General features: G+C 48.1%; 1 protein-coding gene across 6 annotated transcripts in view; it reads left to right on the top strand.

Annotated features, from left to right (window-relative positions):
* The window catches only part of NCAPG2 (non-SMC condensin II complex subunit G2), a 66109-nt gene extending 50529 nt beyond the window's left edge, over positions 1-15580 (top strand). For 2 of the 6 annotated variants that reach the window (XM_023748027.1, XM_023748030.1), the window contains 6 exons: positions 2085-2272; positions 3880-4020; positions 7673-7776; positions 8904-9004; positions 10669-10768; positions 15247-15578. In XM_023748027.1, the coding sequence (XP_023603795.1) occupies positions 2085-2272; positions 3880-4020; positions 7673-7776; positions 8904-9004; positions 10669-10768; positions 15247-15298 (686 nt within the window). In that variant the 3' untranslated portion in view covers positions 15299-15578. Of the gene's footprint in view, positions 1-2084; positions 2273-3879; positions 4021-7672; positions 7777-8903; positions 9005-10668; positions 10769-15246 lie in introns of those variants that run through there. The other 4 variants (XM_023748028.1, XM_014449273.2, XM_023748029.1 and 1 more) reach the window with 4 other exon arrangements.
* Positions 15581-16046: the final 466 nt, after the last annotated feature.

Below are 16046 nucleotides of genomic sequence, written 5' to 3'. Positions count from 1 at the left end.
GTTAAATATAAAAAAGTATGCCAGTTCAGCACACACAGCCTTTGGTTTTCCGGGCCGTGAGCTTGGAGGGACCCGGTGCCGAACACTTTAGGGAAACAAAAGACAGGAGGTGGCTTTAGGACCCAGCATTCCCACAGGGTTCGGGCTAAAACCGCAAGTCGGACTTCCCCTGAGGGGGCCCAAATTGGAGAGGGTCCAGCCTGGGCGAGGGACTTCCCCCCCCCCCCCCCCGCACGAATTTCGTGCACTGGACCTCTAGTTACTAATAATTAAGCATGGCTTTCTCCAGGCAGCAGTGTGTCTTCCAGAAGAGATGTCCTAAAGCACACATCACCCAGATGTGGAAGTCCGAGCTCACAGAATCACAGGGCCTTCTGCAGTGACACAGCATGTGTGTTTCTGAAACAGCCTGCTTCCTCCTGCAGTTAGGCAGTGACAGTGACGGGCTGTGGGGCAGCATGAGAAATGACAGTCCTGCAAAAATAGCGCAGCGGGAGGGGAAGGAAGGCTGTCTTTCTAGTAAAAGTTACAGCAAACACACAGCATTGTCTTACATGGAAGGGGAAGGGCAGGAGTGATGGCGACCATGGCCCTGTGTGGAGTTGGCTGTGCCAGGAGGACCAGGTGTGTCTGAGCTCTAGGCTGCTGGTAACCAAACTCACAGTCAGGCTCATGCGCCCTGCCTAGCAGTGGCCTGAGTGGTGCACTGCAGGGCAGCAGGGGTGTCCTGTGTCTTCTGTCGCCCACACTGTGAATTCTGGCTATCTCCAGGACTTTGTCCTATTTACTGAACTGCTATCTATGTGTATTTGGTTCTAAGGCATATACTGCTTGAATATAATGAAATCACTTTGAATTAAATTTGTAACTTTACAGGTTTTTGTCAGTAATTGAAGGTATGAGTTAAGTGTGTGGCCGTTCCCCTACGCCCCAGGACTGCAATGGCTCTACGGACAGACCCTCCTGTTCTCAGGGCCCCGTAATCTCGCACACCGGCCACTTCTGAGCTGTTTGTATTTCATTTGAGAGCCTCAGTGCTCCCTTCCCGTCTGTTCCCTGGACTGACTGACGGGCGTGGAAAGAGTGTGTCCCTTGCCTCCTTTTATTTATCTTTTAACCCTCACCCGAGGATATTCTCCCATTGATTTTAGAGAGAGTGGAAGAGAGAGAAAGAAAAAAATATCGATGTGAGAGAAACACATCCTCTGGTTGCCTCCTGCATGAGTCCTGACCAGGCCCGGGCCAGGGAGGAGCCTGCAACCGAGGTACGTGCCTTTGACCGGAATCGAACCCGGGACCCTTTGGTCTGCAGGCCAACGCTCTATCCACTGAGCGAAACCAGCTAGGGCCCTTGCCTCCTTTTAAATAAAAGAGGTTAGTTTCTTGAAAGTTTCTACTATATTTGCAAAGATTTTAGAAACTTTGTTGATTCTGGTAGTGCCAGAGAGACTTCTTGAACACAATTGTTTCTTATACCTACTTTAGCAGATAGTAGCTTCTTACCTGTCTCAAGTAGAGCTTACAGTATCTAAAATGGAGGTAAATTCAAGATCTCTAGGGTGTGCTGCAGGATTAGGCGAACACTTGGAAAACATTTTCCCAAATCAACATTGCACAGTGAAGTGATTCGGAAGAGAAAGACAACCAATACACTACAGGTGTTAGAAATTTAACAGTTGGCCTGCGAGAGTGTGCCATCAGTCATATTTTGAAAGCTTGTGGGCCATCGTCTCAGACTTGTGCTGTGGACCTGGTACTGATTGGGTGTCACTGTTAGGGGAGAAATAAGACACATTCTCTAACCAGGTATCCAAGGCACACCTGCCCATGTGTGCAGTGAGCACGGTTCTCGGTGCCTGAGTCAGCGATACTGTTCTTGTTCTTGAAGGTATTGGTCTTACTGGTATCTTTAAAGGAACAAGTTTCATCTATTGAAATTTAGATTAATCTGATTAACCTGCTATTGGCTTACTAGGGACAACTTCTTTAAAGTCACCATAATACACAAGTATTAAGTAAGAATGTGTAATGTTTTCAACTAAATTATGTGATTAGATAACTGATTTTTCCAATTTTCTTTCTAGTGAAGGGATTCTTTTATGTTTCATTGCTTCTTGGCATTCTGAAAGAGGTAACTGAAAGTTCCTTAAAGCAGAAAACAGATTCGGACGAAGAAGTTGCAACGTTGTTTGATATGGTCCAGAAAGTCTTTCAGAAAATGTTGGAGTGTATGGCCTGGAGCTTTAAGAAGAAACCGGAAGAAGGCCTGCGGGTACTCACGTCTTCACAGGGTGGGGTGGTTAGACATCAGGTGGACCTGCTGAGCTGGCGGGAAGGGGCATCTGCTCTCCTGCAGGCTGTGAGCACTTGCTGTCACTGGGCTGCTGGGTTAGGTGCCGCGTGGCGGAGGAGATAGTGCTCGCTGCCACCTTAGGTGTACTTGCCACCCATCACAGATTAGCATGGCGCACTCTGGTATGTGGTGTGAGCCAGGTTTGACTGTCAGCTTGGGTACAGGTGTTCCTGCGTTGAGGGCACAGGCCAGCAGTGAGAGCTCACCTGCCGTTCCCTGTAGATGATAAGACTTTCCCTGGCAAAATGCTAAATTCCACCTTAGCTCCCCCCTCTTGCAGCTCATACTCCTTCGGCTGTGAGAGGCCCGAGCTGGCAGGGCCGGCAGCTCCCTTTGCTGATTGGGTGCTGAGTGGCCTGGAGCCAGGTTTGCGTTGCTCCCAGAGTCCTGTTGTCATGGAGAGCGCCTTTTTTTTCTAAGTACAGTAGTGGCTAAAAACATGGATGAGCTACTTTTTTTTTTTAATCCTCACCAGAGGTATTTTTCCATTGATTTCTAGATAGAGATGGAAAGGAGCCGGGGAGAGAGAAACATCTACATGAGAGACCTGCACATTGGTTGCCTCCTGCACGCACCCCTACTGAGGACTGGGAGTCAAACCTGAGACCCTTTGGTCTGAGGGCCAGCACTCTACCCACTGAGCCCACTGGCCAAGACGGAGCTACTTTTTAATGAAGATTTAAAAAATGTTTACGTGGGAGGGCGTTTATGAAATGTTGAAAACTTCCAGTTTCATTCTGGTCCCAGCTGAGAGAGGTAACTGAAGCTTGGTGGCGATGTTTTCTCTAGCCTGGTTTTTATTTGAGTTACATTGAAAGGTTTCTGTTTTTGATGAGTTGGTTCTAGTGGCGGTTGTCTGTGTAGTGTGATGTATGGTAAGACTTTGCACATTCTCACCGAACCTGTGACCATGGCTGAGCAGCTTCATCCGAGCACATAGCTGATGTTGCGTTCACTGTCAGTGATGTTTCTTCACCTTTTCTTTCTTTTTCTTTTTCTTTTTTTTTTTTAATATATCTTTGTTGATTTTAGAGAGGAAGGGAGAGGGACAGAAAGATAGAAACATCAATGATGAGAGAGAATCACTGATTGGCTGCCTCCTGCACGTCCCCTACTGGGGATCAAGTCCACAACCCAGGCATGTGTCCCCGACCAGAATCGAACCCGGGACCCTTCAGTCCACAGGCTGATGCTCTATCCACTGAGCCAAACCAGCCAGGGCCACCTTTTCTTTTTTCTCTTTTGATATTATTGATACTTTTGTTCTTGGAGGTTTTTTCTCTGCTTTGGGGCAAACAATGGCAGGCAGATAATTGCTAATTGCGAGTGGGCTTCTTCCTGGTCTGTCGTCTTCTGGTCGCGAACTTAGCGATGTGAGTCAGCAGCCAGAAGGAGAGGCGGGTGGACAAAGGGCAGGCGGGGTGGGCACGCTGCACCTGAGATGGGGGGGGTGGGGGAGGGCAGGGTGGCTCCCCTGGAAGGGCCTATTCTCTAATCACCGAACTGCCGATGTGCTTTCTCCGTAGCTCCTGCACTCTGTTCAGACCCCTCTGCATGAGTTTATAACAACAGTGCAGTCTTGGCACGTGGGCACACCCGTTCACCGCGGCGTGCTTTCCACGCTGATGGCAGCGTCTGTCGTTGAAATAAGTCACCAGCTGCGAAAGGTGAAGCCCATGGTTCTGAGACTTCTGTGTTTCTTGTTGACTATACCAGGTGCTCTTTTCTGCCAGCAGCACATTTTATGTTTTAACTAGAAGCCAGGTGCACAAAAATTTGTGCACTTGGGGCGGGGGGTCCCTCAGCCCGACCTGTGCCCTCTCGCAGTCTGGGACCTCGGGGGATGACCACCTGCTGGCTTAAGGCCTGCTCCCGGGGGATTGGGCCTAAAGCTGGCAATCAGACATCCTCTGGCAGCCAGGCAGCCCTTGGGGGATGTCCACTTGCCAGCGGGGGGAGCAGACCTAAGGCTGGCAAATCGGGACATCCCTTAGCACTGCCTGAGGAGGGCAGGGAGAGGGCTCCCACCACCCACCCGCTGTTACTGATGGCTTTATGGGCTGAGCAGAGCTCCCCCCATATGGGGAATGCACTGACCACCAGAGGGGCAACTCCCTGCATTGAGCGTCTGCCCCCCTGGTGGGTCAGTGTGTGTCATAGTGACCAGTCATTTTCCCAGTCTTTCCTGCTGTTAGGGGTCAGTTTGTATATTACCCTTTTACTATATAGGATAGATGACCTGGTGCATGGGTGGGGGCCGGCTAGTTTGCCCTGAAGGGTGTCCCGGATCAGGGTGGGGGTCCCGCTGGGGTGCCTGGCCAGCCTGGGTGAGGGGCTGATGGCTGTTTGCAGCTGGTCACATCCCCTTCAGGGTGGGGGTCCCCACTGGGGTGCCTGGCCAGCCTGGATGAGGGGCTGATGGCTGTTTTCAGGCTGGCCACACCCCTTTTAGGGTGGGGGTCCCCACTGGGGTGCCTGGCCAGTCTGGGTGAGGGCTGTGAGGGCCGTTTTCAGGCTGGCCGGCGACTGAAGCTCCCAGCCTCTCCTTTTTTTCTTTTTCTTTTTCTTTTTTATTCTGGGATTTATTTACCTTCTACAATTGAAACTTTGTTGCCGTCACTGGAGCTGAGAGCCAGCTCCTGCTCGCTCCAGCTCTGTGGCCATGGCCTGCTGAAAGCAGGTATCTGGAGTTTGTTTAGCTTCTATAATTGAAACTTTGTTGCTTTCAGTGGAGCTTAGAGCCGGGCTGCGGCAGGTGGGGAACCTTGGCTTCCTCCATCACTGGAGCAAGCAAGCCTCCTGCTCGCTTCAGCTGCGTGGCTGCCGGCCGCCATCTTGGTTGTGTTAATTTGCATATTGCACTGATTAGCCAATGGGAGGCATAGTGAAGGTACAGTCAATTACCATGTTTGTCTATTATTAGATAGGATAAGTATTTTTAAGAGCTCACACTTTAGTGGGGGGTTTGCTTCTCCAGCTCTTGGACCTCGTAGGTAGGATATTGTCTTTCTTGATTATAACCAAGGTATTCCTTTGGGAAGGGGAGGGATGGAGGGAGGGAGAGAGAGAGAGAGAACGAGAACATTGATGTGAAAGAGATATTGACTGGTTGCCTCCTGCATGCACCCTAAGGGGCGGGGAGCAAACCTGCAACCCAGTACATGCCCTTGACCGGGAATTGAACCCGAGATCCTTCAGTGTCTGGGCCGATGCTCTAACCACTGAACCACCGGTCAGGGTGAGCTGATACATTTCTTAAGATTCCTTTCTACTGATGAGGCCAAAGTCATGGTTGGTGGTGAGCAGGTGCCGGACTCCTGGACACGGTTGGAGTAGTGCCCAGGTGCCCCTGACTTTTCTTTTCTAAGCACAGGAAATGCAAGCTCTGGCAGCAGCCTGGACACATGATGATTCGTTTCTACTCTTGCAATAGGCTGTTTTATGTAATTAGCCTGTGTGCTGAGAGATTGACATAATCAGGGTGATAATTTAACTCAAAACAAAAAGTGCTGTTTTTCCGCGTGGAATTGGTGGTGTTGAGGAAGGGCACGAACAGGGACTTGAGAAGATAGGCTTTCTCAGCCACAGAAGGTGGGATCTGATAGGCAACACCATTGTATATGAATGTAGACATATGGCATGTAATCTTGTATTATAAGATCATGAATTTTAAAAAAGTTAACTAAATTTTAAAACATTAATAGAATTTAAGGCCCTCCTTAAAACTTGAAAGGAAGTCATACATAGAATAAGAACTACAACTTATTTCCTCCAGTGCTGAGTAGCTAACAGTGATAAAGAAATCAGTGACTGGCCAGGTTTGGCCCACCCTCTGCTTTTGTAAATAAAGTTATTTTGGAGAACAACCACCTCATTCTTGACCTATTTTCTGTGGCTGCTTTGTGCTACAAGAACAGAGGTGAGTAGGTGTGAAGATGGTTTTGCCCACAAAGCTGAAAGAAGGCGTTTACGGACCTCTGCCCTGTGCCCCCACTGATTTTGTCCATCTGCCTGTCCTCAGTGAAGGTCAGCGCTGTGGACTTCCCCTCTGTGTGTCCGGGAGCTTGGTCACACCGCGCATGCACCCTAAGGCTCATCTTGAGGGATTTGTCTCGGTCTCTGCAGCAGCATCACACAGTCTGGGCCCTGCTGTTTCTCATTCCACACCATAGATACCACATAGGGGTCTTTTTCCCATCCAATCTTATAATCTCTGCCTTTAACTTGGGTTGCTTAATTCATTGACTTTAATGGAGTTACATATATGCTTGGGTGTAAGTTGACCATTTTGATGTTTATTAGTCCCCCTTTTTTTCCTCCTTTCCTGCTATTTGTACGGTTCTGTCTCCTCTGTTGAGTTTACATTATCACTTGTGTGTAATATTTTGCAGTTGCTCAGCATTTTGCTGCCCCTGCACTACAGTGTCCTCCGACCAGGCTGGTCATCCTTGTAGATCTGGGTGTGCTCAAATCTCCAGACACGTGTTTATGTTAACCAGTCATTTGTGTCATTGTATGCGAAATGCATTTACAGCATTTAAGATGTAATGCATTTTCATGAGAAACAGTGCTATTTCATATGTAAGAGTGTCTGTAGAGGAACCCTGGGAGGCTTGTCAGGAGTGCTGTCTGGTTGTGCCGGAGTGAAATTCCCTAAGGCAGCCTTGAAATAGGGTAAGATAATGGCGACTGACATGGGGCAGGTGGGCGTGTGCACGCGTCACCTGCAGGGGCCTGGATTGAGACTTCCCCAGGGCCATGTGCACAGAGAGCTCACCACCAGGAATAGATGACTTTAAATGAAAGGTGCTGATGGAGGCCAGAGGTCCAGACCCGAGGTCCTCACTGCTCCTCCAGAGGACATTGGCCATGTCTGCACATTTTTATTTTCACAGCCAGGGAGAGCTGCTGGGTGGAGGCCAGAGGTGCTTCTCAGGGCCTGTGGGGTACAGGGCACCCATAAGAAGGAATTCACTAGCCCAAAATGTTAATAATTTTGAAATGGAGAAAACCAGATCTGTACTAATAAGAACATGTGTTAAATTTTCCCAGCATAAAACATTTACAGAAGGTAAATTAGAGACGACTGACAAAAGGCTTGTTGAGTGACATTATCTTTTTCTTTGCTCTAACAAAAGATATCATGTATATAAAAATAGATTAATCAAGGTTCTTGTAGAAATTTCAACAATTAATAAAGTCATTCTTTTGAGTTTCTGGAAAGCCTTTCTCAAGTTGAAGATAACCCAAAGCTGTGTAAAATAAGTTATGTCTCAGTCTCAACTGATAAATTACTGACTCCAAACTTTTTTTTTTTAGGTTTCTGATGTAGAAGAGCTTTCCCCTCCAGAGTATCTGTCAGACCTGCCTCCATTTTCAAGGTGTTTAATAGGAATAATCATAAAATCTCCGAATGTGGTCAGGTAATCATTTTCATTGTCTGATACTCTTCCCGCGGCTGTGGCTCAGCTGGCTGTGCTGTTCCTTTCACTCTCAGAATTTCTCAGAACTGCCCTCTTTCTTTGACAGAAACATAGATTTTTCTCCCATTTTATCAGTGATTAAAGATATTTACATTAGATTATACATTATATTTACACTAGAGGCCCAATGCACGAATTTGTGCACGGGTGGGATTCCTTGGCATGGCCAGCGATCCAGGCCGATTGGGGCCAGCCGGCCAGGGGGAGGGACCGCAGGAGGTTGGCTGTGGGAGGGCACTGACCACCAGGTGGCAGCTCCTGCATTGAGCATCTGCCCCTGGTGTCAGTGCACGTCATAGCGACTGGTCGACCGGTCATTCAGTCGACCAGTCATTCAGTCGACAAGTGGTAACGGTGCTTAGGCTTTTATATATATAGACTACACTGAAACACATTATACTGTACACTTGTATAGTATACTAATACATTGTAAATATTACATAAAATATCTACATTATACTTACAGACCCATTCTGGGACTGTATAAGTATATATAAAGTAGAATTTCTCTAACTTTCTGTAAAATATATTCATCCAAATCTGGTTGTGCTTCTCATAACTAAAATTCACTTAGAGGGAGACATTTAGAATGTTAATGTGTTTTATAAAATGCTTGTTCCTGTGGGTGAGGCATCAACGTGGCTTCCACTCGTCAGCACACACCTGCATATTTCTCCAGCCACTTCATTCACCTGATACCCTAGGCTTGGCACATACAAGACTGAAGGGTTAAAGAAAGAATAGTTTTGCAGGTGCCTGATACCTGTGAAACTTGAATAGCAGATCAGTTCAGTGAGAAATTTAAAAAGCATCGTTTTTAGCAGCTGTGAATTACCTTTCAGAAACATACTAAGTTTTGTGGTGTGTATTGGGGCATACAGAGTAGCTTCCTTCACTTCACCAGAAGACCCATTCTGATGGAGTGTCTCACCTGTGGGATTGGCATACCAGAGTGAAAGTGTGGGAACTAGAATTCACGGTGGTTAATGAATCTTACCTGTATTTGTCTTTCTACCAAGTATTAGGGTGCATGCTGTCAAGTAATTTCAGATGTTTGTTTTTTGCAGGTCATTTTTAGATGAGTTAAAGGTGTGTGTTAATTCTGACGATATTGAAGGAATTGTGTGTCTCACGGCTGTTATGCATATTATTTTGGTTATCAATAAAGGTTGGTTAAATTTCTATCACTTTGTTTGGGCTGTTGCTGGCCCTATCTTAGAACTGTTCTGGAACTTCTAGGAACTCAGCTCCCGTGTTCCATGATCCCCTGCTCTGACACTTATCTGCCCAGCTCCCTCTACTTGGCTGAGCCTGCACTGGGGGTAACCTGCTGGCCTGAGCTTCTTTTTAAAAAAAATATTTTATTGATTTTTTACAGAGAGGAAGGGAGAGGGATACAGAGTTAGAAACATCAATGAGAGAGAAACATCGACCAGCTGCCTCCTGCACACCCTCCACTGGGGATGTGCCCGCAACCAAGGTACATTCCCTTGACTGGAATTGAACCCGGGACCCTTCAGTCCGCAAGCCGAACCTCTATCCACTGAGCCAAAGCGATCAGGGCTGGCCTGAGCTTCTTAATGCACTTCCTGTCCCCATCACCTTTCCCCCCTGGACCCAGTATATATCATTCCTGTGCCTCAGAATTGAATTTATTTGGTTTGTCATATATTACCTACTAGAGGCCCAGTGCACGAATTTGTGCACCAATGGGGTCCCTCGGCCTTGCCTGCGGGATCGGGCTGAAACCAGCTCTCTGACATCCCCCAAGTTGTCCCGGATTGTGAGAGGACACACGCCAGGCCGAGGGACCCCCTGGTGCACAATCGGGGCTGGGGAGGGACGCGGAAGGTTGGCCAGCCGGGGAGGGACCAGGGGAGGGCTCCAGGGCGTGTCCAGCCCGTCTTGCTCAGTCCCAATTGACTGTACCAGTCGGAGGGTCTGCCCCCTGGTGGTCAGTGCACGTCATAGCGAACGGTTGAGCGGCCTTAGCATATCATTAGCATATTACACTTTGATTGGTTGAACGGCTGACCGGTCTATTGGGCACTTAGCATATTAGGTATTTATTATATAGGCTGTTTAAAAATCCGAATATATTTTGCTAACGATGGTATGTTTTGGTGTTAATATTGAATGTATCTGCTAAATGCTTAAGCCTTAGCTTTGCCTGTTGTGACTGTCCCAGCCAATTGCAATAGTACTGGGAAATGCCTGGAGCTGCCCTAAATTGCTTCCCTCGGTGTACAATACAGTAACACCCTGCAGTGCATTACCGTTAACTTTCTATGTTTTTGTTCAGTTTTAATAATGTCAAAATTATTAGATAACATGTTATATCTAGAGAGTGCTCCTAGGACGATCTCCCCCATAAGCCCGAGTCTGCGGTCTTATGATAATGCTCGGTAACTGGTTTGCCCGAGGCCAGGCATCAGAAAAGCCTCCCCTAAGGGAGTGTCCCTAGTTGAGTTCTGCAGGTCGAGGGGACCTGCTCTGTGTGGAGGGTGTGAGAATGGAGTTGGGTTGCTGATGAGCACCTAGGACTTCATAGGTACTGAAGTATTTGCCAAGCCGGTGGTGACGCTGCAGTGTGGTAGTTGTCATTCTCACGGAGGCACAGGTGGGCACACACTCGCTGGTGGACAGACTCCTGGGTCACCTTCATCGGAGCTCTCTCTGCCTCAGAGCTGCGAGGAGCTTCGTCAGCATTGGACCCTCACTTCCTGTGGGGGGTCAATAAGTGGGCCAGCGCTAGGGGGTGGTGGGTGCTCAGTCGTGTTGAAATGGTGCCTGCATTGATGGCAGACATATTTGTCTTTAACATACTTACAGGTAAGCATAGAAGTTCCAAAGTGAAGGATGTTGCAGCTGCCGTTCACAGAAAACTGCAGACCTTCATGGAGATTACTTTGGAGGAGGACAGCAAGGAGAGGTAAAGCTCGGTCTGCGGCGGGCGGCCATCTGGAAAGTGCTGGTTGTTCCGCAGGTGCTTTTTACATCACGTGGTCCCTCTGCCCACAGCCAGGGGGTTAGGAAACGGGATTGTAAAGATAGAAACATTTTGTTGGCAAAACCCTTGGAACATATGTTTAATTGATTTCTATGTCTGTCTTCAAAAACAAAAAACTTTATTTGCCAAATATTGCTCTAGAAAAGTGTATATGAACTTATTTTGTAGATTATTTTTTTATAAGAAAGTTCATTTTTAAAAAATATATTTTATTTTTTACAGAGAGGAAAGGAGAGGAATAGAGAGTTAGAAACATCCATGAGAGAGAAACATGGATCAGCTGCCTCCTGCACACCTCCTACTGGGGATGTGCCCACAACCAAGGTACATGCCCTTGACGGGAATCGAACCTGGGACCCTTCAGTCCGCAGGCTGACGGTCTATCCACTGAGCCACACCGGTTAGGGCTGTAGATTATTTTTGATGGTTTGCTTTGCCTTTGAAGCCATGGGCATTCTAGGCTATACTGTGCTGGCACGGGTGCTGGCAGTGACCTGCCGATGCTCCTAGGAATTGTGTGGACTCTCAGATCAGCCACAGAAACCATGTTTTTCCTGCTGTTTTGTGAACTTAAGTTTACAGAGCTCTGCACTAGGTAATCAGTTTTGTACATGCCTGGGAAAGTAGCCATTTTCTCCTTTGGAGAAAAACTTTCAAAATCCTGACTTGCTCATGAATGAGCGAAGACAGTTTTGTTTCCCCCTCCCAGTCTGTATACCTCTCTTGCCCTTTCCTGCCTGACCGCATTAGCCAAGACTTTGGGTCACACGCTGAAAAGGGTGGCAAGAGGGCACCTCCCTGCCTTGTTCCTCTCTGAGTTTGAAAGCTCCTACTTTCTCAGAATTAGGTGTGATGAGAAGCCGAGGGTTTTTTATACACGCTCTTGATCAGGTTGATGAGCTCCGCTCATGAGTTTTCAATATGAGTGATGGGTGCTGGATTTTTCAGTAGTTTTTTCTGCATGTATTGATATGACCATGTGATATTCTTCTTAGCCTGTTGATGTGATGGATGACAATTGATTTTCATGTGTTGAAACATGCTTCTGTCATCACCAATAGTGTGGATAATTAAAAACTATGCATAAATAAGACAGCTCTTTAATAAAAACATACATTGTTTCTTATATCGTTTTCTCCGAAAATTATTGCCTGCCTCGCTGTGGCTGTGGCTGTGGCTGTGGGGTGTTCTCCATCACGAGGGCACAGCCCGTGGTAGTGGGGTTGCAGAGAGGCAGGTTGTGAAGACTCACTCGGCTTCCGCCTGTGCTTAAAGACGTTTAGACTCGGGTCAAGTGTCTTGACCCACAGGAGAAGCCTGGCCCAGGGTTTAATTTGTCTGAGGTTTGCCCCTGTCCCTTCCAGCTCTAACATTCCACATTTCATTCATTTTGTTCTTTAATATCCCTATTTCTTTGGTGTACCTAGTATAGTGAGCCTTTCCCCAGGCATTAGGAGAGTGAGTAAAATAGAGCTGAATGTTTTCAGTCCGAGGCTCCTTAGGAGTCAGGAGACAGACAGCCTGGGTTCGAACCCAAACTCTGCCCTTATCTGCGGTTTGTCTTGGGCCCGCCGGCCCTGGGTACCTTGCTTAGGACAGGAGCATGTGCGATGCCAGCGGTCTGTGTGTGCTGGCTCCGTCTCGGTCCCGGGGTGACGCAGTCATGTCTGTGCTAGTCTAGACGTAGGTCAGCTTGAGTGGCTGATGCCTAGAGTTAATCAGCTCTCCTGCCAAGGTGGCTGAATGCTTTTCCCTCTGGTCTTTTAAGTCCATGCTCACTTAAGGAGACAGTATTTTGAGTAAGTGGAGTGTTGGTGACTTGGTGTGTCCTGTGTCCCTGTCTCAGCTCCTGGGGGTGAGAGAGGGTGCTTTTCTCTCCCAGGCCACCAGGAACTTGGGTCTGGCTAACACTGGCCCTCGTGACTGTCCTGGTCTCTCTAAACCAGCGGTTCTCAACCTGTGGGTCGAGACCCCTTTGGGAGGTCGAACGACCCTTTCACAGGGGTCGCCTAAGACCATTGGAAAACACATATATAATTACATACTGTTTTTGTGATTAATCACTATGCTTTAATTATGTTCAATTTGTAACAATGAAATTGGGGTCACCACCACATGAGGAACTGTATTAAAGAGTCGCGGCGTTAGGAAGGTTGAGAACCACTGCTCTAGACCCTAAAGAGCTGACCTGGTTGGGGGCGCTATCTTTTCTCTCACCGGGGCTGGAGGCCTTGGAGAGCTGAGGGGGCATCGGAGTGTTCTGGTGTTTCTTTTGGGGGCCAAGAGCCTGCTCACTGCTGTGGCGGCAGCTTCCATGGCCTGCGCCTCTCACATCCACCGTCTGTTTCCACCTGAGTGTCCACAGGACACAGACAAGAACCACCACACATGGGGTGGCCCAACAGTTAGAGAGGAACAGTCAGAGCCCACAAAGCATAGCAATGCAGCACTCAGGAGAGACGTCACTGCTGAGTTCAGACTCCAGATGGGCAGAGGGAGCACGTCGGAGGGATATGTCAGAACAGATACTGATGAAAAGTTATAGGGACAAAGGCAGACCAAGAGAATAGACCCAAAACAGGCAGTGATTTAATAAACGATAGGAAAATGTGTAATTTTAAAAATTTTGTTGTTTCATTAAATTCTGGATGGGATTGATGACAAAAAATCACATCCAAGTGTTAGTAAAAATTCCTGAATTCCAGGGATAAAGAGAGAATTTTAAAATGTTTCTAGATTTGTGCTGGCCCCTATGCCGGCCACTCATCCCTTGTGGACACTGAGGACTCAGAACGTGAGTCAGCTGAGCTGAGCGGGGCATGGCATAGAGTGCACACCGAGGCCTAGAGACAGCATGGCCATGATTGTGCAGTTGTCAGCAGTGAAGCGGGGGAAGGAGGGAGGGAGAGAAACTTTGATATGAGAGACACATCAATTGGTTGCCTCCTGCACGTGCCCCAACCAGGGCCGGGGATCGAACCTGCAATCCAGGTACAAGCCCTTGACCAGGAATCAAACCTGGACCCCTCGATGCTCTGGCAAACTCTCTAACCACTGACCCGCACTGGCCAGGGCTGTCAGCAGTGTTTTTATATTGATAGTGGATTGCTGTCTTTTGGGTGTATTGGGCTAAATAAAACATTAAGATGCACTTCACCTGACTCTTTTGACCTCTTACTGTAGCTACTAGAAAGTGCAGTTACACATGTGCTTGCACTGATACTAGAAGGGCTGTTTGCAGGCCATGTGGTGGGTCATCTCCACAGGGAGCAGCATGTGGGGCTCTAGCTCAGGAGATGTCATTTGGGGTAAAGATGGATATCTGTGTCTAGGCAGGAACTGAGGGCTTAGCTGGCTCGTGCACCCTCTGAGGAGAGTGCCGGACCCTGGTGGCATTTGGGCAGCGAGAAGGACGGGAGTGTCTTTAAGGCTCGGAGAGGGGGTGCACCTGGCATGTGCGCGCTGCCCAGTCGGCTCTAGACCTGGAATTGACTGTGGTGGTCTCTCCAGGGCCTCCAACCCCAGTGACAGAAAAGATAGCGCCCCCTCAGCCCCCCACCCAGATCAGCTCTTTAGGGTCTAGAGCAGTGATGGCAAACCTATGACACGCGAACTCATTTTTTTGGTTGATTTTTCTTTGTTAAATGGCATTTAAATATATAAAATATCAAAAATATAAGTCTTTGTTTTACTATGGTTGCAAAGATCAAAAAATTTCTATATGTGACACGGCACCAGAATTAAGTTAGGGTTTTTCAAAATGCTGACACACCGAGCTCAAAAGGTTCGCCATCACTGGGCTAGAGACCAGGACAGTCACGAGGGACCCTGCAGGGCTTAGGTGAGGTCCAGCCCACATCGGCTGGGTGGGGCAGGCAGGGAGGGGAGGAGGCACGGCGAGGCCTGTCTACAGGTCTCAGGTGACTGAGCCAGTGGCTGCCATGTGGTAGTGCATCCCCCTGTCCTTGTTCCTGTGTAGAAGGGAAAGCTCAGGATGCAGGTGCTAGAGGGGACGTGCACGCATGTGGTGGGTCCGCTGAGTACCGAGTCATGGGCAGAGCCTCCCACACGCGAGCACCGTCAGGGAGGAAGCCATCTCTCGGAATAGGTTGACTGACTAGTTTCATTTGTGTGGAGGGATCCTTGGGGACCCCTGAGCTGCTGGCTGTGGGGAGTGATGGCCGCTGTGTTCACTGACGCTTGTCCACATGCTGCGTATCCGCTAAGACAGTGTGATTCTTCCTTCTCTGACGTACATGGACTGGTCAGTGGGCAGTGACTGCTTGTTTCAACTTTCTTTTTAAGTGTATTTGGTTTTTAGATTTACTTTGTGAAAATGTACATATGGACAATTTGGTCACTTATATTTATAGCTAATTCTTTCTTTCCTTGTGTTTCAGATTTCTCTACGAATCATCATCAAGAACTTTGGGAGCATTTTTGAATTCATAACCGAGCCAACATCTTTGGTTACGTAAAAATAGAGAAAAGGGACTGACAGGAAATGAAATGAGTGTGTATTTCCCTCGTGTTTTCAATATATCCCATGTAATAGGGAAGGTGGGATTTGGGGAAGTGTGTGTAGGAAGCTCAAAGTTCTTAAATGTTTGCCTAGTGCCTGCAAAATAATATAGTTAATGTAAAGGGCTCAGGAAACCCGGGGTGCAAAGAAAAAGTCACCTTTCTAGCACCCCTGGTTGTTTTAAAAATGATACATATATATGTGTGTGTATATATATATATATATATTATTGCTTGCAAACTGTAATAAAGCAAAGAAAACACGTATTCTGGGGAGCCTGTCTTCTACCGGAAGGTGCTGTAGCGGAACCATGGCCGGGCACGGGGGCAGGGCCACACGCAGGTCCTGGAGCCGCCACCCTGGGGTGGAGGTGGGCCCTGTGGCTGCAAATACGAGCCATTCAGTTGAGCTGAACTACTGTTAGTTGATCTTTTCTAACTGCGAGCTGTTCCATGCCCACAGATGACTGGCGCCTGGCTTCCTGGCTGCATTGTCCATAACCCTTTGTGCCTGTCCCGGTTACCAGGAAGTCACCACGGTCATCCCAGATCCCTGTTGGCTACGGGTCCTAAGTCGTGGCCAGTCAGCACCTGCAGCCTGGGAGGCCACCTGGTGACAGGTGGGAAGGGAGACCCTCAGGCATGTGTGCATTCTGTCCTCAGACCCGGCGAGAGAGTA

Source organism: Myotis lucifugus, unplaced genomic scaffold (genome assembly GCF_000147115.1).
Source record: "Myotis lucifugus unplaced genomic scaffold, Myoluc2.0 scaffold_1095, whole genome shotgun sequence".
Taxonomy (NCBI): Eukaryota; Metazoa; Chordata; class Mammalia; order Chiroptera; family Vespertilionidae; genus Myotis; species Myotis lucifugus.
Note: the sequence above shows the minus strand (reverse complement) of the source record. Positions and strands in the feature narration are given on the sequence as shown.